The following is a 19,521-nucleotide window of genomic DNA, read 5'->3' as shown; positions in this document are numbered from 1 at the left end:
TTCACTCACTCACTCCTCCATTCACTCACTCCTGCACTCACTCCTCCATTCACTCACTCGCTTGCTCCCTCCCTTCCTCCACTCACTCACTCCTCCCGCCCTCCCTCCTCCATTTATTCACTCCTTCCCTCACTCACTCTCTCGCTCCATCCCTCAGTCACTCCTCCACTCACTCACTTACTCATTCACTCACTTGCTCGCTCCCTCCCTCCCTCCCTCCCTCCCTCATTCACTCCTCCACTCACTCATTCCTTCACTCACTCACTCGCTCCCTCCCTCCTTCACTCGCTCCCTCCCTCCCTCCCTCCCTCCCTTCCTTCACTTACTACTTATCACTTAATTTTTCACTTGCTTCCTAATACACAGCAGACTGAAATGCCCACTCTTTTACTCCCTTTTTCACCCTCACTCATGCAGTTACTCCCTCACTTACCCCTACACATATGTTTACTCGCTCCCTCCCTCACCCCTACTCCCTCACTTCCTCATTCCCTTATTCACTTTACATTCACTCCCCAACTCTCTCAGGCTATCCCATCCATACTCGTATTTTATTTCTCTCTCTCTCTCTCTCTCTCTCTCTCTCTCTCTCTCTCTCTCTCTCTCTCTCAGATACAGGACCACATACTCGGAGACAAATAAACAACTAAAATGCCACATATACATCTCATTGAGCTTGTAAAAAATGCACATTCTAACCACATTTAAAGTCACACAACTTATTACCATATACTTTATCTAACCCACAAAGCAAATTACAGTCTAGAACTGTAATTTAACTGTTAACTGTAAGCTAAACGCACACTTAAGCTTTGATACTGGGTTTAATTCCAAGATCCCTGTTAACGCTGTAAGCCAGAACATCTACATTAGTGTAAAAAATGAGTTTACATGTGAATTCTCTCGCTTCCTTCATCATTTTGAAAACATTTCGGCATATTTGTGTAAGGATGTTGGTGACAGGTAAATTAATCCACAATGTCATGATACAAAACTAATGATGCTGACCATTTCAGTGTTTATGGACTAGATGGACTGTTCAAAGGACACTACAGGGGGTTGATATTTCTTCTAAAAATGTGCTTGACTGAAGTTTTAAAGGTTTAAATCTGTTTTTGCTTTTGTCTGCAGACCAGACACCAACCCCAACACGCTTCCTGAAGAACTGTGAGGAGGTAGGACTGTTCAGTGAGCTGGACTGCTCCATCGAGCAGGAGTTCTGTAAAGCCCAAGAAGAGGAGGACACCAAACAGGTGAGAGAGTGGGGCCTGTGGTGCAGCTGCACTGTGAGGCTCGTCCTACATCAAATAGCGCAGTTGTCGCTCCTATAGCTTCTAAACGATATTGCTTCAGAAGTGAACACACACACACAGGCCAAGTTTACATTAGACCGTATCTGTCTCGTTGTCTTTGCGGATGCACTGTCCGTTTACATTAAACCGCCTGGAAACGCCGGGAAACGAGAATCCGCCAGGGTCCACGTATTCAATCCAGATCGTGTCAGCTCCGGTGCTGTGTAAACATTGAGATACGCGGATACGCTGTGCTGAGCTCTAGCTGGCGTCGTCATTGGACAACGTCACTGTGACATCCACCTTCCTGATTCGCTGGCGTTGGTCATGTGACGCGACTGCTGAAAAACGGCGCGGACTTCCGCCTTGTATCACCTTTCATTAAAGAGTATAAAAGTATGAAAATACTGCAAATACTGATGCAAATACTGCCCATTGTGTAGTTATGATTGTCTTTAAGCTTGCCATCCTTCCACTTGCAAGTGGTAAGTGATATGCGCTGGGATCACACACACAGCGGCTCAGTCCCGAATCACAGCTCGTGCACTTCACTCGCGCGCTGTGTGAGCTGCGCAGGGCCGGAGTGCGCACCGTCCAGAGGGCACTCGCTGTTCAGGGCGGAGTGATTTGGAGCGCAGGATGCCTGCGGAGCCGAGCGTATCCGTGTATTGGTGTTGCTGTGTGCACGCAAATCGTGTATTGGTGTTGCTCTGTGCACACTAATCGTTTTAAAAACGTTAATCTGATGATCCGCTGATACGGTCTAATGTAAACATGGGCACAGAGCTTCTGAAAACTGGATCAATAGCATGTCTGAGTCTGCAAAGGACCAATAGGAGTTTTTTTTCCCTCTAAATAAAATTTAGCATGGCCTCTAAACCACTACATACATCCCTTAGAGACAGCTATATTTCATCGTGTCTGTGTCTCGGACAGTGTGAAGTGATTAATGCGATGTCTGTAAAATAATCACACAGCTGTGGTCAACCATTGAATCTACTTCACCCTGTTCTGCTTGTGAGAATGCTAATACCTACAACTGACCCCAGCGTGGGTTTCATAACCTAAACAACACAGAACCACAACACGGCCAACTGCTAGACTAGCCTGAGCTGCTGGCTCGACTTCTGCAGGACAGCTGATGTCTGAGTGGTGTAAGGAGCGTACCTGTAGAGTTGAGATGCAAAGTCAGCAGTTAGCAGGTCGTAGCCAGATTCTGCTGAGCGCAGTAAAGAATATAGAGATTCAGATATAGAGATATAGGTTGACAGCTAAGACTTATGGCTCCCACGTGAGAAGCAGCTCAGAGATTGCCCAAGGGCATGAAGGGGAATTCTCTTCTTGTTCTTAAAACATCTAAGCAAAGATCATTTCTGAAGTGTAAACTATATGCCTACCTGGAAACTGTATTCCTGAGAAAGCAAGAAAGATTGTTTCTTAGGAAACTATGTAAGAAAGTGGAAATTGTCAACTGTCAGGACAAGTGTTTATATTTGTGTATTCAAGATGTTTTTCCCCCTGTAAATACAGTACATTATCATACACTTTAAACTGTAACGCAAAGACAAGCTTAAATAATTTTAATTAAAACTCTACATGTTTATTTTCTGATCAGACTTTTCAGTGTCATGTTTTGTTTTAGATGGTGTTTTAGTGCTGAGGTTTGACAGCGAGATGTTCACCCTGAGCGAACTTCCTCATCACTACTGTTGAGAGAAAACCTCAAAACACTTCCCATTAGATAATATACGTAATAATGACGTAAATAAATTGCCATTCAATGCAGATGAAAAAACACAATTTCAAACCTGTCGATAGTGCAAGAACCGTTTTTTTTCAGGCCATACAATAATTATATTCCTTTATGGTAGTCAGGATTAAAGTGCATATTCTGGACCAATTTTGTTTTTTTTTTAAATGAAAGAATGTCCCTTTACACACTCATCCAGAAGGGTAATTTTGCACAAGGCCGTCTGTCTACAGCAGAAAAAAATAAAATAACAAAACGCGTCTGGAAAAATCCCAAGCGAGTCTGGAGCCAGATTCGTGATGTCACCTGCGGAAGCGCCAGCAGGCTGCGCGAGCTTTGCACGGTTTCAGTGCACAGCCTGTGTAGACCAAGCGCTCCCATTTCTCTCTCATTGTCCGGTCTTTTGGAAAACGATGAGTACTAATCCCATCAAGACTGGTGTTGCTACACCCTCCTACGATACGATCTGTTAACCATTTTAATAATTACGCGATAACGTTGAAGAAATTTGCAGAAAACCACCAGGTCGTTTTCTCATAAACAAACCAGCGCTGACGTAGGATTCAGAGGGCGGCGTCCCGCACGCGACGTCACGAAAATCAATGTTTGCCGGGAAATCCAAACACCAAGTTTTTTCAGAGGCGGACCAATTCGCCTCAAATGGCTTGAGTTCAACTGAATTTTTCTGGTATTGCGGAAGGTAAAAAAATTGCACAAAATGCAAAATGTGACAGATATTTGACCAAAGTTTAATATAAAATAGGAGAATTACATTGATCTTGCTCCTGAATTTACCCGTGATATGCACTTTAAAGGGTTAACAATAAAGGCCATAGTAAACCAATGAAAGAAATGTTTTGGGATTTTAGAAACAGTGCAGTAATGATTTTATTGTGTCAAAGCTGATTTTATTTTAGGCTTCTGAATACTTAAACACAGGTTAGATACTTCAAATGACTTACTTATAAATGTTTAAACTGAAGATGTATTTTTTTTAAACCCGTGCAAGCTCGGGTGTACACACAAAGTGTTAAGAGCTTATCTATTGGTCAATCAGAAATACAGTAAATGTTGGCAAATTAATAGAAAATGATTCAAAAGGATGGAATCATTCTTTAATAGTTCCTCTAATATTTTGTATAATTAATGTGGTTTATTTAGTTCAGTTAAATTTTTTTTTTTGTCATTTTAAGCCATATCCGTTGTGTTTTGGGACAATCCTGATGACATTCTGAAAGATTTTTATACACACAGTCAGGACAACATGGGTGACTATAGTAAAAATAGTTTCCACTGAAATCCTGTATAACATCAAGAGGAAGCAAGAGGAAAGGCTTGCCCAAGAACTTGCTCCTAAAAGTGCAGTGTAGTGAAACAATGTTGTAGGCAGAATACAGAACAGGAATCACAGAATGACTGGTATAAATACCACAACTATTAAAGTTCTCCATTTGCTGTTTTATATTCCATTAACTCATATAATAATATGCTCCGAATACCCTGCAAAAGTCTAAACGTGTCATAGTCTATAACCTGTTCCAGAAAAGAGACTTGTCGTTTAGTAGTAGCTCAGTTTCCAGCACTTTGCTACAAGGCCTGGTGACACAGATAACACAGACTGTATATAGCCAGTATCTCACTGGGCTGCGACAGCCTGCGACTAGATGGAGACACAACAATTGCGATAAAATATGCGAATTAGCGACAATTTTCACTTGGAATCACACTGAATTGATATTCGCATATTTTAGCGCAATTGTTGTGTCTCCAACTAGTCGCAGGCTGACGCAGCCCAGTGAGATACTGGCTGAACTCGCACTTCCTGTCTCATGGAAACTGACTTGAGAAGGGTTCGTGACGGCTTTGCGACACCAGCGACGCATTTGCGGCTATTTTGAGAGAAATTTTGTCGTACGAATTTTTTGAACATGTTAAAAATTTCAGCGACGAAGGAGCGACACTTTGCGCCTCATGCGAGGAAATTGAGAAGCCCCACGAATGTTTCAAGACACTTTTGAAACTCTCTCACGAATGACGTTCGCAATTTGTCGCAAGCTGTTGCAGCCCAGTGAGATACTGGCTTATTACATCATGTTCATGTCAGACAGTCATTACTTTCAATTACATTCATTCATTTTAAATTCATTCATTTTCAGATATTCATTACAATTTATTACTAATAAGCATAATTAGTAGTTAATATAGCAGTTGTTAATACAATACATGGCAACATCGACTGTTATTTAAGCTTCTCATATTTTTATACTGTAGCTGTTTCCTACTTCTCCTTAATAACTACTGTTTCTGGAAATAACTGTAAAATTTTTTTAGTTCTCTTAATTTACTGTCTCCACATAAGACATACATTCACTGGCCACTTTAATACAAACTTGTTTTTAATTCTAAGATTCCTGTTTTTGGCTGGTAGGAGTGGAACCCAATGTGGTCTTCTGCTGTTGCATGCTGAGATGCTTTTCTGCTCACCATGGTTGTAAAGAGTTGCTATGACTTACTATATCCTTCCTGGCAGCTCGAACCAATCTGGCCATTTTCCTCTGACCTCTCTTATCAATAAGGCGTTTGTTTCCACCCACAGACCTGTCGCTCACTGAATGTTTTTTGTTTTTCGCACCATTCTGTGTAAACTCTAGAGACTGTTGTGTGTGAAAATCCCAGGAGATCAGCAGTTTCTGAAATACTCAAACCAGTCCATCTGGCTCAAACCAACACCCGGACCACAGTGAAAGTCACACTTTGAGATCACAGTTTTTCCCATTCTGATGTTTGAAGTGAACATTGACGCTCTTGATGTGTATCTGTATGATTTTATACATTGTGCTGCTGTCAAGGGATTGGCTGATTATATAATTGCATAAAACAGCAGCTGGATGGACTTAATAAAGTGGCCGGTGAGTGTATAAAGAGATAAAACCTCCCAAATGACTGTTCCTGTTGTTTAGTTTGCAGCACAGAGCTCTACTTTACAAACACTTTACAAAGCACAAGGCAATTAATGTTGGATAAAATTATGCCCAAGTTTTAGTGTAACACATTTACACTGAAAAATGCCTGGCATGATTTGGGTTTTAAAGGAGACCATACCAAAATGTTTATAAAAAGTATATTCAAATTAATTTAGATTTCATATGTACGGCAGAGCAATAGGGCCAGGGTTTTATATTTTATTTGGAAACTTCTGAGAAAAAAACTCAGAATTTTTGAGATTAAAGTCAAAATTTTCAAGGAAAAAAGTCAAAAGTTTCGAGAAAAAAGTCGAACTTTTCGAGAAAAAAAAGTCAGAACTTCCGAGAAAAAAGTCAAAATTTTCGAGAAATAAAGTCAAAATTTTCGAGAAAAAAAGTCGAAATTTTCAAGAAAAAAAAAGTCAGAAATCTGTAGAAGGCAGGCTTCCATACGGAAGTAACACTCACTCGCGGCCGGTAGACATGAATGGCTGAGACCAGAGCCATGGAATTCAGAGTTGTGACAACCGGGGTACAGGAAGTCGGTTGGTGATGTGATTCACGTAGATTCAAATACTTCTAGGCAGCGGCTTTCTGTTTGCTAGAGACTAACACAGAACCACTACATAACAAGCAAAGATTAAGTAGAAACGAATTCATTTCAGCAGCACTAAACACAGTAGTAGCAGACTAAGTCTCCGTCAGCTCTAAATGACCTGGTACTTCCTGGTAGCCTAAATTTGTGACCTTTTTCTCGAAAATTTCGAGTTTATTTTCTCAAAAGTTTTGACGAAAATTTTGACTTTTTTCTTGAAAATTTCAACTTTTTTTCTCAAAATTTTCGACTTTTTTTCCGCGAAAATTTCAACTTTTTTTCTCAAAAATTTCGACTTTTTTCTCAAAAGTTTTGAGATTGTTTCTCGAAATTTTTGACTTTTTTCTTGAAATTTTTGAGGTTTTTTTCTCAGAAATTTAAAAAAGATATGTATTTCTTAGTGGAACTATCGCTCTTCCGTACACATGAGTGTTTCTCAAACGATAAAAAAAAAATTTACACTTTACGTTCACGGTCAAATACATTTCTATAGATAGAAAATTATTAAGACAGTAAGTGTTTTAGTATTCTCGTATACAGTACTTACCGACTTAATTGTTTTTAATGAGCACAAATGCCAAATAAATGTATACACATTGTATACGCATATTTATTATCTGTAACCTAATTTATTATATGCAACCTTTATTACTGAAATATTAGTGTTGCATTCAGTACATTATGTAACTGGTCATGTTTTTGTTTTTTAAATTTGTAGGCACATTTTTATACCTTATAATACATAGGGCCAAATTACTCAATTCTGATTGGTCAATCAAGGAGGGCTTTTTTCCTTAACACGGGGCCGTATTTCTGAAATGCTATTGGCTAGTTCGTTGCTTGGTTACGGTTACAAAAATTAGCAAATTTTTCAACAAAATGGCTGACTCTGCTGACTCAGCAATGCTGCGTTTCGCTATATTTGACAAAGAAATGATAAACCAATTGAAAGCTGCAAGCGAAAATGAAAATACCAAAAAAAGTACGAATTTTTGGCTTTCCGTGTTTAAGAAACGGGCCACAGAAAGACAAATAAACGACACTCTAGTGGCATATGAACACTGTGAGTTAGACAAGGTGCTATCGCAGTTTTTTTGTCATGATGAAAGACGCGTTAGAAACTGATTCAAACATGCAAGATAGTCTTGCGCTCTGATTGGTTCAGAAAACGTGAGTGACAAATGTTGTGAACTTGAATGGCTTCCGAAGTATGAATTTGGCCCTATATATTATAAACAAGTAATTGTATGGTTCCTCGTAAAATTAAGGATCAATTTCACTCGTGATTTCAAAGTTTTGAAATTGCCCGAGTCGCGAATTTCAAAACTTCGAAATCACTCGTGAAATTAATCTTTAATTTTACTCGGCCCCATACGATTACCTACACAAATTCATAATTTGAACTATAAATATTTCATTTTATAATTTCAGTGTGTATTAATGCTAAATAGACACTGAAAAACAAATCAGAGTAAATACAAATATTTTAAATTTCATCAAATTTATGTAGTATTTCCTATAGGAAGGTAATTTTTGCAAATTTTCTTCGAAAGAAGCAAAATTCCCTGTCAATGGAATAAGAATAAGAAAATTTCAAGCTTGAATTAGTAAAAATGTCTAGAAATAGGTTTAATAACCTTATATTAGGTTTATTGTAATTTTATTATAAGAAATATTCTATTCAAGATATTTGCAGTGCGTGAAGCTGTCATGGGTATGTTGATGCACATTTTGTGTCTTTTCTCGTTAGAATATCGCTCTTCACGCACAACAAGGCCCCAACCAGCACCAGCAACCTCACAGCCGAATGGCCAACCATGAGGGCAGCATAGTGATACAGCAGGCATTGCCATCACCACAGTCCAGCTCAGTCATCACGCAGGCTCCTTCCACCAACAGACAGATCGGGTGAGCAGAGAACGTTCAGATTCAGTAGCGTCCCGGTGGCATTATACTTGTTACTGAATGTCTGCGCTGGAAAAAACATCCAACTTAAAATGCTAATCAGCTGCACTGTGTGAAATCATATCGCATCTTATTATATATAATATATATTCTCTTTCGATTCCTCCCTTTTGAAAAAGTTGTGTGTTTGCTGCTCATTGAAAAATCTGTGACAATATCTAAACACATGAATTCACTCTTTTATATTGTACCATTCAAACTTCTTCCTACTGAACTCAAACAATTAGTTGCACAGGGGGAAGTTTGCATTTTCACTGACAGACTGCTTTTGCTGCTCGTATGCTTTTTTTAAAAGGTGGAACAGATTTTTTAAAAATGTGACTATTTTTACATTGAATAGTCTAAGGGGCTTGATGAATGTGTTTCTTGTACATCGTTCTCTGAAGAAAGCCTCTTTGTTTACCAGACAAAAATCGCTTTCTCGGGAGATGTCTTTTTTTTCTTCTTGTGAATGTCTATATTTCATTAAGAAGGATCTGCGTGGTTTTAAAGATTTAGACCAGACTAAGATGAGATTTTTGATCAGAATAGTCTTCTTTAAGTTGCTTACGGTACAACATTTGTTGACAGTGCTACAATGTACCAAAACGTCCATCAACGGGGTGTAGCTAGGATTTTTCAAAGGGGGGGTGTCACACACTGACTGGCAGCCTGAGTACATAACCGTAGGTTTGTAAATGAAAAAATACGGTACACTGAATACATTTGAGAAAATAACGCGGTCTTTGCATCATTCTTTCATCTCATGTTGCGAGCCGTTGAGATGCTGGACAATGATTAGGCCAAATCAGCTTTATCCGGCAGTGTATGGTTAGCGGCTCGACATCTTACCCTAGTCAACCGATGCAGCTTGATCATGCTTTCGAGTGCGACCGTGTTGCACTTGTGCAGAACTAGGGTTTTGCCCAAACCACAGGAAGTCCATACAAGGTTATAGAAACCCTAATGAGACTGAGGTGACAATCTAGTTTTAAAAAAAAAGTTAGAAAAATTACAGTGGGCACTTTTCTAATATTCTTATGTGGCTATTGAAGAAATGTATGGTCCAACAAAGGGGGGGTCACAGGCACCCCAGGACCCCCCTCTAGCTACGCCCCTGATCAAAATATTCTTATGGGAAAGGAATCACCAAAACGTTGTGACACAGCGCTGTTACGGTTTGTCATCTCCGAGGCACCTAGCTGTCTGTATTTGTTTGCTGTGCATGATAATTGTAGGGCATTGTGTGTGTGTGTGTGTGTGTGTGTGTGTGTGTGTGTGTGTGTGTGTGTGTGTGTGTGTGTGTGTGTTGACGTGCTGATGTGCAGGGGTGGAAAATACTGAGTGTTTGTACTTACTATACTTGAGTATTATTTTAGTGCCTTTACACTTTACTTGAGTTTGACTGAAATTGAATAGCTGCACTCTTATCTAATTACATTTCCAAAAAAACCTTACTTTTCACTCCTTACATTTTTATTTAGTCTTTGTCTCGTCTTCTTTCGTCCAGCCAGTAAGTGTACACTCACTCTACTATACACGATTAAATGGGCTCAGTTTAGCATCCAGTTGTTTCTGATTAGCAATCAACCTTATCAGTGAAGAAAAAACTATCAAGGATTGTGCCAATTCATCATCTGCTTTGAGCTTTTCATGCTACATAATGTAGTGAGTTCTGTAGCAATCTGCGTGCATTCGAAGATGTATAAGCCGTCACACTGCAAACGTGAACTTGTGAATGAGCGCCCCTGACTTTACCTTAGTAAAATGTTTCAATATGCTGGAGTAAGCAAAGACTCATAAGAAATCAGATCTCTGCTTTGTCTCCCTACAAGGCATGAACTGCATCTAATTTGGAAAAGCATGTTGAGGAAAATGTTGCTAGTTTGCTAATGTTAACTGACTATAGTCATCTAAGTTAGCCTGGTTTTATTTGCTAATGCTAGGTTAGACTAGGGCGGCACGGTGGTGTAGTGGTTAGTGCTGTCGCCTCACAGCAAGAAGGTCCGGGTTCGAGCCCTGTGGCCGGCGAGGGCCTTTCTGTGTGGAGTTTGCATGTTCTCCCCGTGTCCGCGTGGGTTTCCTCCGGGTGCTCCGGTTTCCCCCACAGTCCAAAGACATGCAGGTTAGGTTAACTGGTGACTCTAAATTGACCGTAGGTGTGAATGTGAGTGTGAATGGTTGTCTGTGTCTATGTGTCAGCCCTGTGATGACCTGGCGACTTGTCCAGGGTGTACCCCGCCTTTCGCCCGTAGTCAGCTGGGATAGGCTCCAGCTTGCCTGCGACCCTGTAGAACAGGATAAAGCGGCTAGAGATGATGAGATGAGGTTAGACTAGCATCGATTCTAGTAGCGAACATAAATTGGGTAGAGAGCAAGTTGAATTCTAGCTAATGCTAAATATAGCTTATTTACAAAGAAAGAAAAAGAAAAGAAAGCACAACTTTATTCATCACACACTTGTGAAATTCCTCTCTGCATTTAACCCATCTGAAGCAGTGAACACACACATGAGCAATGAGCACACACACATACCCAGAGCAGTGGGCAGCCATGCTAACAGCGCCCAGGGAGCAGTTGGGAGTTAGTTGCCTCTCTCAAGGGCACCTCAGCCCAAGGCCGTCCCATATTAACCTAACTGCATGTCTTTAGACTGTGGGGGAAACCGGAGCACCCGGAGGAAACCCACGCGGACACGGGGAGAACATGCAAACTCCACACAGAAAGGCCCTCGCCGGCCGCTGGGCTCGAACCCGGACCTTCTTGCTGTGAGGCAACCGTGCTAACCACTACACCACCGTGCTGCCAAGATGTACACTTTTAATTAATTAATTAAATAGCAAATGATATAGAATTAGTCATGCATGCGACCAGAAAGAGACGATTTTTCAGGCAAAATTGTTTGACATGAAACAAAACCCATGACATTAACTTACTTTCAACTTTTTAATATTTGACTACATTTAAAAATAGCAGCTTTTTCCACTTAAGGATATTCTAGGCTGGATACTTCCACTTATAATTATAACATAAGTAAAATTTTGACATACTCTCTATTCTTTCACTTAAGTATATTTTATATCTATACCCATATATCTATATTTCTCAGAATTTTTTTTCCACCTTGTTGATGTGTAGGGTTTTGGGGTTTATATATAGTACTGTGCAAAAGTCTTAGGCACACGTAAAGAAATGCTGTAGACCAAAAATAGCTTAAAAATAATGAAATGAAATGTTTCAGCATGTGATTAAAAAAATGCTATAAACAGCAGTAAGCCTTAGTAAATGAAACAAAGTCGGTATTTGGTGTGAGACGGCCCTTTGCTTAAAAAAAATAGTAGTCTGAGGTACAGTGAGTGCAGTTTTATAAGGAAATGAGCTGTAGGTTTTACTGAGCATCTTACAGAACCAGCCACAGTTCTTCTGGACACTGACTGTCACACTCACTTCTTCATTTTGCACCAAAACCCAGCAGCCCTCATTATGCTTTCTTTTTTAATCTGAAAAGTGCGCTCTTATGGAATATGCTGCTCAGTTTAAACAAACATTTTTTTCCTGTAATATTTAATATAGTGCTGGAAAACGAACATTTGGACTCTAAAATGTTTTTGTACTGACTCAGTAACGTAGAAGTCATAAAATAGAAATCTGTAACAAAGTTTGTATGAATAAGAATAGGGTGCCTAAGACTTTTGCACGGTACTGTACTTTTGTGCGTTGCTTTGCTGTAGTGTAAGCTGTGTTTTTGTGTACCGTTGTCACACAGCACTGCATGTTGGAGGGCCTCCAAAAGAAGGGGATCACATTGAATATGTGCTGGAAGTGGAACATCTTACACACATTCACAACACGCACAGGCAACAGACACTTTGTCAGTTTTAGAATAAAAGCATGTTGTTATATTTAGGATTTAGCTGGTTCGTATTTGAAATGTCCACACACTCAAAGTGCATTTTAAGCTTCGATAATTTGCAAAATTGGTATACTGATGAGTGACAAATTTAAAGGAAAAACCTATGGCTCATTGTCAAAATAGCAAATGATGGAAAATCTTTTGGAAGGATGAAGCTCATCCCTCCAGCGCAGTTCCAGAGACTTGCAGAACTTATGCCAAGGCACAATGTTCTTCTAGCTTGTGGAGACCCAACAAATTACCAAGACACTTTATGTTACTTTTTCCTTTAATTAGTTGTCTGTCTGTACTGTAATATATTATTTATATCATGATAATATATTAATAATATATTAATATAGCTGCAATACATTAAAACTAGTTTTGAAATATTATGTGAAGGGATGATATTATGGAAGCTTTGAAAATTGTATACATGTTCTTCTGCATCTCCAGTGGTGCTGTGTGTGTGTGTGTGTGTGTGTGTGTGTGCGTGTGCGCTCGCGCGCATGTGGCTCTTTTCAGTTGCCCTAAAAGAGCCTGTGTGGTTTGGCCAGCTCGGGCGTGTCCCACATTTATGACATCAATAGCACTGCTCTGGTGGGGATATTGACTATTTGGGGGTGACGCCCTTTTTGCGCAAGCACTCGCCACTTCTGATCCATCTCCCTTGCTCTCTTTTGCTCTTCCTGCGTCAGAATATACCCTGTCTGTGAAATAATCATCACCTGAGTGCACACACACACGTAGACGCAGACATAATGTTCTGCAGGAAAAGCGCAGTGTCATTTCCAGCTCAGTGCCTGTGGTTTGTTATTTTTGAGGGGGATTAAAGTGGCAAGACAGATCCGTCATGCAGTGGAGGTGGGCGATCAGGGCTGCCACAGGTTCCATTTCCCTGAGCTGACCTGATGGTCTGTATCTTACATTACAGACCCAGCCACAGAATACTTTACCCAGAATATTCACGTCAGTCGGAATGTGTTTTTGCCTAATAACATGTTTTTGGCTTGATTTATCTGCAGTGCTCGTGGTTCTGTTCAAACACATGACCAATGACCAAGGCCTGTGCAAAACTGAACTGCACCCAATATGTACAAGACGAAACTGTTTTCATTATTTTTTAACCACTCCGTTAACTAGCTTGGCTCTGGGATGCGCTCTGCATGTCATGCATGCCCTGCATACTTACCACTCCCCAACAATCACTGTCACACACACACACACATACACATACACACGCTTCGGCCGAGGGTCGGTGTTAGAGTTAATGACTGGTCCTTGTGCATTGCATGGTGTGACGCGTGAGGTTAAAGGAGAACACAATGTCTTCTCTATGTCAGTGGCGAGACAGCACGGGGGCAGATGCCTAGATGGGACAGCTTGTGAATATTGGATGGGAAGACTGTCAGTCAGTTTAACTGACAGCTCGACAGTGGCTTTTGTTCAGAGGGATGGATGGAATTTCAGCCACAGAAGAGAGAGAGAGAGAGAGAGAGAGAGAGAGCGAGAGGAGCGCAGCAGCAGTAAGAATGTTGCTCATTCACTTGCAGTGGACTACAGAACGTCATGAGGAGACAGAGGGTTTGTTTAGTACAGCTTTGTCTTAATATGAAAGAGAGAAAAAAGATCTCTCAATCATTATTACGCCTAGACTTTACAATTCTAAGTCATTTTTCAGTTTTCTTATCCTGTGAGCTTTTTTTTTTGCTAACAGCACATTCATGAAGTCTATGAAGTATCCGTTTAGCTGACATATGAGCTTCTTAAAAAACTGAACTTATTCTGTGTACATTCACTGGATATGCACAATCACATGCTCTGATTGGCTACTTTACTACTAGACTATCAGCTCATATACCACGAGTAGAGAAAAACAAAATGGCGGAGCATATGTTGCTGAACCAACCAAAGATGAAATAAAAACTTTACTCGAAAATAAAACCCAAAATTGTTATCAAGTATTTAAAAGAAACAGGAATAGCTAAAAAAAATATATATATTTTTGTTTGTTTGTCCCCACCAATATCTCCTGTTCCACACTCCAGCCCAGTTGGTGGCAGTAATGCACCTTTAAGTTGGTTTGCCAACTGCCAAATAAACCCTAAAGAAGAAGAAGAAGAAGAAACTCCTTAAAAATACAAAAAAAAAGCAACAAAATATGGAATAAAAGTATTTAATGGTAAGAATGTATCTTTTTTTTATTTTTCAAGAATTATTATTATAGCATTTTTCACAAATTGCTCCTACCATTTCGCTGGTTTGTTTACATTCTAAGTGGAAATGATTTCGTCAGACGTTTTGTATAAAGTTTTTTTTTTTTTATTTATTGCATTTGCAAAAAATAAAAATAAAAATGCTCAGTTTCTCAAAATCCAGTGAATGTGGAAAGAATAAAACAGTTATTCCACTCAATCTCGTTGTACATGGCTTATAACCAACTCGGTGCTACGCGCCTCATCGGCTCTCAGCTCACGTACGACTTGATTTCATGGAATAACTTAATTCTAGCATTCAAGATTCAAGATGTTTATTTGTCATATACACAACAACAGACACAGCGGTTTATTATTGGGTAATGAAATTCTTATTTTGCAACTGCCAGACCAAACTATGCTTACTAATATAAAAAGAAATATATATACACTACCGTTCAAAAGTTTGGGGTCACCCAGACAATTTTGTGTTTTCCATGAAAAGTCACACTTTTATTTCCCACCATAAGTTGTAAAATGAATAGAAAATATAGTCAAGCCATTTTTCTGGCCATTTTGAGCATGTAATCGACCCCACAAATGTGATGCTCCAGAAACTCAATCTGCTCAAAGGAAGGTCAGTTTTATAGCTTCTCTAAAGAGCTCAACTGTTTTCAGCTGTGCTAACATGATTGTACAAGGGTTTTCTAATCATCCATTAGCCTTCTGAGGCAATGAGCAAACACATTGTACCATTAGAACACTGGAGTGAGAGTTGCTGGAAATGGGCCTCTATACACCTATGGAGATATTGCACCAAAAACCAGACATTTGCAGCTAGAATAGTCATTTACCACATTAGCAATATATAGAGTGGATTTCTGATTAGTTTAAAGTGATCTTCATTGAAAAGAACAGTGCTTTTCTTTCAAAAATAAGGACATTTCAAAGTGACCCCAAACTTTTGAATGGTAGTGTATAAAATATGAAATATAACATTTGTCACAATCATAATTACTAAAATAAACAATAAAGACAATCGTGTCGGGAGCGCATTGCAAACACGTTCGCCACGGGGGGCGCCATGTTCAGTGAATTCTGGCTTACATTGTGCTTCATTTATGCAAATTTGATGACCACTTTAGCTGGAGAACTTTAGTTTTCACCTAGTCTTCATAAAACGTGAAGGTGGCTCACCAACATACAGTATATGCAAAACTGTGCTCCAATATTCATTCATTCATTCTCTCTACTGCTTATCCATTGCATGTCACAGATGAGCTGGAGCCTATCCCAGCTGACTTTGGGAGAGAGGCTGGGTACACGCTGGACAGGTTGCCAGTCTATCACAGGGTTAACACACAGAGCCAGACAGCCGCTCACACTCACATTCACCCTTATGGGCAATTTAGAGTAGTCGGTTGACTCAGTCCCTGTCCACACGGCAACGGATTCAGGTGAATCTGATAAAATTGTTTATCATTTCGGCCTGGCGTCCACACGGCACTGGCGTTTTGGGTGCCCCAAAACGAAATCTTTTGAGAACGGGTTCCAGAGTGAAAAAATCTGGCAACGGCGCCGTTGTGAAGTCGTCTGGATGAGTAGAACGGATTTGTTTACAATGACGTCACAACCACATGTGCTTCACGCCGGGTAGAAGTATAACGAACTCGATGCGAGTTGTCAACAAATCCTATAACTTGGTTCATGAAACGCACTTACAAAATATTTTCACTGTGAATATTTATTGTGTAATGGTGCAAAGTGAGAGAGAGAGAGAGAGAGAGAGTGAGAGAATAGCCCTTAGGGCAGAGTCAATCCCGCCAGCAAAAATAGGGAAAAAAAAGGAGCGATCTCACCTCTTCAGATGTTGGTTTAAGTCCGACAATACATTCCTCAAAAAGGGCGTAGAAGAACAAAGTAATCCATCAACGTGTAGCATTCAATTTATTCCGGACCATTAAAGAATTCTGGAGGATATCAGAATGTTGGCGTACCGGCTTCGATCTACCCCCGTTCATTCCTCTTTCCGCGTCTCCATTCAAAAAATGAGCACGTAAGAAAGTGAGAAAGTGTGTGCGTGTGACAGTGACAGGGATAGTCACTGTGCGCATGCGCAGTTATGCGCATGCGTCTACTTCTATTGTTCTGGTGTCTCCGATGGAACCGTCTTACAGCGCACGTAGAGGTGTGGCATGTGTATTGCATCGTTTTCAGCAAGCGTCGCGTTGCCATATGAACCTGATATTTTACTGATCCGTTGCCCATGTGGACGCGATATTTTAAAAAAAAAATCTCGTTGCCATTGTCGTGTGGATGTAGCCTTAATCCACATGTCTTTGGACTGTGGGATGAAACATGTCTCCTCGTGCAGACGTGAGGAGAACATGCAAACTCCACACAGAAAAGCCCTGGCCAGAACCTGCTTGCTGTGAGGCAATAGTGCTAAACACTGTACCACCGTGCTGCCTCATGTTCCAATGTGAAGTAGATAAATACACTTTAGAAAAGTGAAAATTACATGTGGTAATACATAAAAGGTCTTAAAGCTCGTAAGTATGTGCTGTTAGGAATTTGTGAGAAAAAACGTTGCAATTACAAACAGAAAGGAAATACAATGCAAATACAATGAAATAACTCAATAAGTGAATAAATGAACAAAAATCATTAATGTAAAAATAACACACACACAGATGAAAAGGCAGACAGGACATAAAAAGGAAGTCTTGAAAAAAGGAAGACCTGAAACCACTCAAACGTCTACAACATTCTCCATCAACCCATAAATATAACTGAGGGTCTTTTCTCTTTCAAAACAAAGTTAAATACATGTCAAATACATTTTGAGCTAAGTCTTTCAGAAATCACACAGCGTTACTTTATCAAGGACTCACTAACGAATATGTTATGAAGGCCCATTCAAGGCAGCGTTCAAATAATATTCATCCATCCATTATCTGTAGCCACTTATCCTGTGCAGGCAAGCTGGAGCCTATCCCAGCTGACTACGGGCGAAAGGCGGGGTACACCCTGGACAAGTCGCCAGGTCATCACAGGGCTGACACATAGGCTACGTTTACATTAGACCGTATCTGTCTCGTTTTCTTCGCGGATGCACTGTCCGTTTACATTAAACCACCTGGAAACGCCGGGAAACGGGAATCCGCCAGGGTCCACGTATTCAGTCTAGATCGTATCTGGTCCGGTGCTGTGTAAACATTGAGATACGCGAATACGCTGTGCTGAGCTCTAGCTGGCGTCTCATTGGACAACGTCACTGTGACATCCACCTTCCTGATTCGCTGGCGTTGGTCATGTGACGCGACTGCTGAAAAACGGCGCGGACTTCCGCCTTGTATCACCTTTCATTAAAGAGTATAAAAGTATGAAAATACTGCAAATACTGATGCAAATACTGCCCATTGTGTAGTTATGATTGTCTTTAGGCTTGCCATCCTTCCACTTGCAAGTGGTAAGTGATATGCGCTGGGATCACACACACAGCGGCTCAGTCCCAAAAACACTGCTAGTGTACTTCACTCGCGCGCTCTGTGAGCTGCTCAGGGCCGGAGTGCGCACCCTCCAGAGGGCACTCGCTGTTCAGGGCGGAGTGATTTGGAGCGCAGGATGCCTGTGGAGCCGAGCGTATCCGCGTATTGGTATTGTTGTGTGCACGTGAATCGTGTATTGATGTTGCTGTGTGCACACTAATCGTTTTAAAAACGTTAATCTGATGATCCGCTGATACGGTCTAATGTAAACATGGGCATAGACAAACAACCATTCACACTCACATTCACACCTACGGTCAATTTAGAGTCACCAGTTAACCTAACCTGCATGTCTTTGGACTGTGGGGGAAACCGGAGCACCCGGAGGAAACCCACGCGGACACGGGGAGAACATGCAAAATGCACACAGAAAGGCCCTCGCCGGCTGCTGGGCTTGAACCCAGAACCTTCTTGCTGTGAGGCGACAGTGCTAACCACTACACCACCGTACCGCCCGTTCAAATAATATATTACCAAAAATATTTATAAATAACTGACTTGCTCTTGAGCTTCAGGGATTTATCAAAACAATAGAAAAGCAGTCTTCTGTATTATTTACTGAAAATAAATCAGTGCATTAATCAGTGCTACATATTTGGAGATTATATTTATTTAAATATATATAGAGAGAGATTTTACCTATTTACATTTTCCTTATAATAGCAGTATTCTGTTGACCTTACTAGTCACTGTCTACAAAAATGAAAACTTTTCATTATACATATAGAGGATATTACACGATTGCATGAAGATATGAAGTTTATCTTCGAGTGGAGAATGTACATATTCATGAGTGAGTGAACGAGTGAAATATTTTTGAACACGAGAAGATAAACTTCATATCTTCACGCCACCGTGTAATGTTCTTTATATGATATGGACACATCCACAAAATAAATTACGTAAGTTAATCAAAAGAATTTTAATTTTGAACCAGTTTGCCATTTTGACAACGTGCCTCTAGTCAGCGGGAAAACACCGGGAGTGACGCCATTGGAGTAAAGATATCAGAAAATATGTCACTCAAATCCGTGATGTATTTCATATGAAAAAAGCAAGTTTTTCAGCACAAGAAGATAAACTTCACATCTTCAAGCCAACGTTTGATTTTCTTTTTATTATATCGACACATTCACAAACAAAAAGTACCCACATTGACATTGAAAAATATGTCATGGTTGTTATTTTCAATGTCCCAGATGTACAGTGCCTTGCAAAAGTATTTATCCCCCTTGGTGTTTGTCCTGTTTTGTCACATGACAAGCTGGAATTAAAATGGATTTTGGGGGGATTAGCGCCATTTGATTTACACAACATGCCTACCACTTTAAAGATGCAC

At 40.2% G+C, this 19,521-nt stretch overlaps 1 protein-coding gene across 5 annotated transcripts in view; it reads left to right on the top strand.

The window, feature by feature from the left end:
* The window catches only part of creb5b (cAMP responsive element binding protein 5b), a 118,788-nt gene that overhangs the window by 25,200 nt on the left and 74,067 nt on the right, over nucleotides 1–19,521 (top strand). For all 5 annotated transcript variants that reach the window (XM_060921800.1, XM_060921802.1, XM_060921801.1 and 2 more), the window contains 2 exons: nucleotides 1,132–1,253; nucleotides 8,351–8,508. In XM_060921800.1, coding sequence (XP_060777783.1) covers nucleotides 1,132–1,253; nucleotides 8,351–8,508 — 280 coding nt within the window. The remainder of the gene's footprint in view (nucleotides 1–1,131; nucleotides 1,254–8,350; nucleotides 8,509–19,521) is intronic.

Source organism: Neoarius graeffei, chromosome 5, assembly GCF_027579695.1.
Source record: "Neoarius graeffei isolate fNeoGra1 chromosome 5, fNeoGra1.pri, whole genome shotgun sequence".
Lineage (NCBI taxonomy): Eukaryota > Metazoa > Chordata > Actinopteri > Siluriformes > Ariidae > Neoarius > Neoarius graeffei.
The sequence above is the reverse complement of the archived record's forward strand: the minus strand, read 5'-3'. Positions and strand labels throughout refer to the sequence as shown.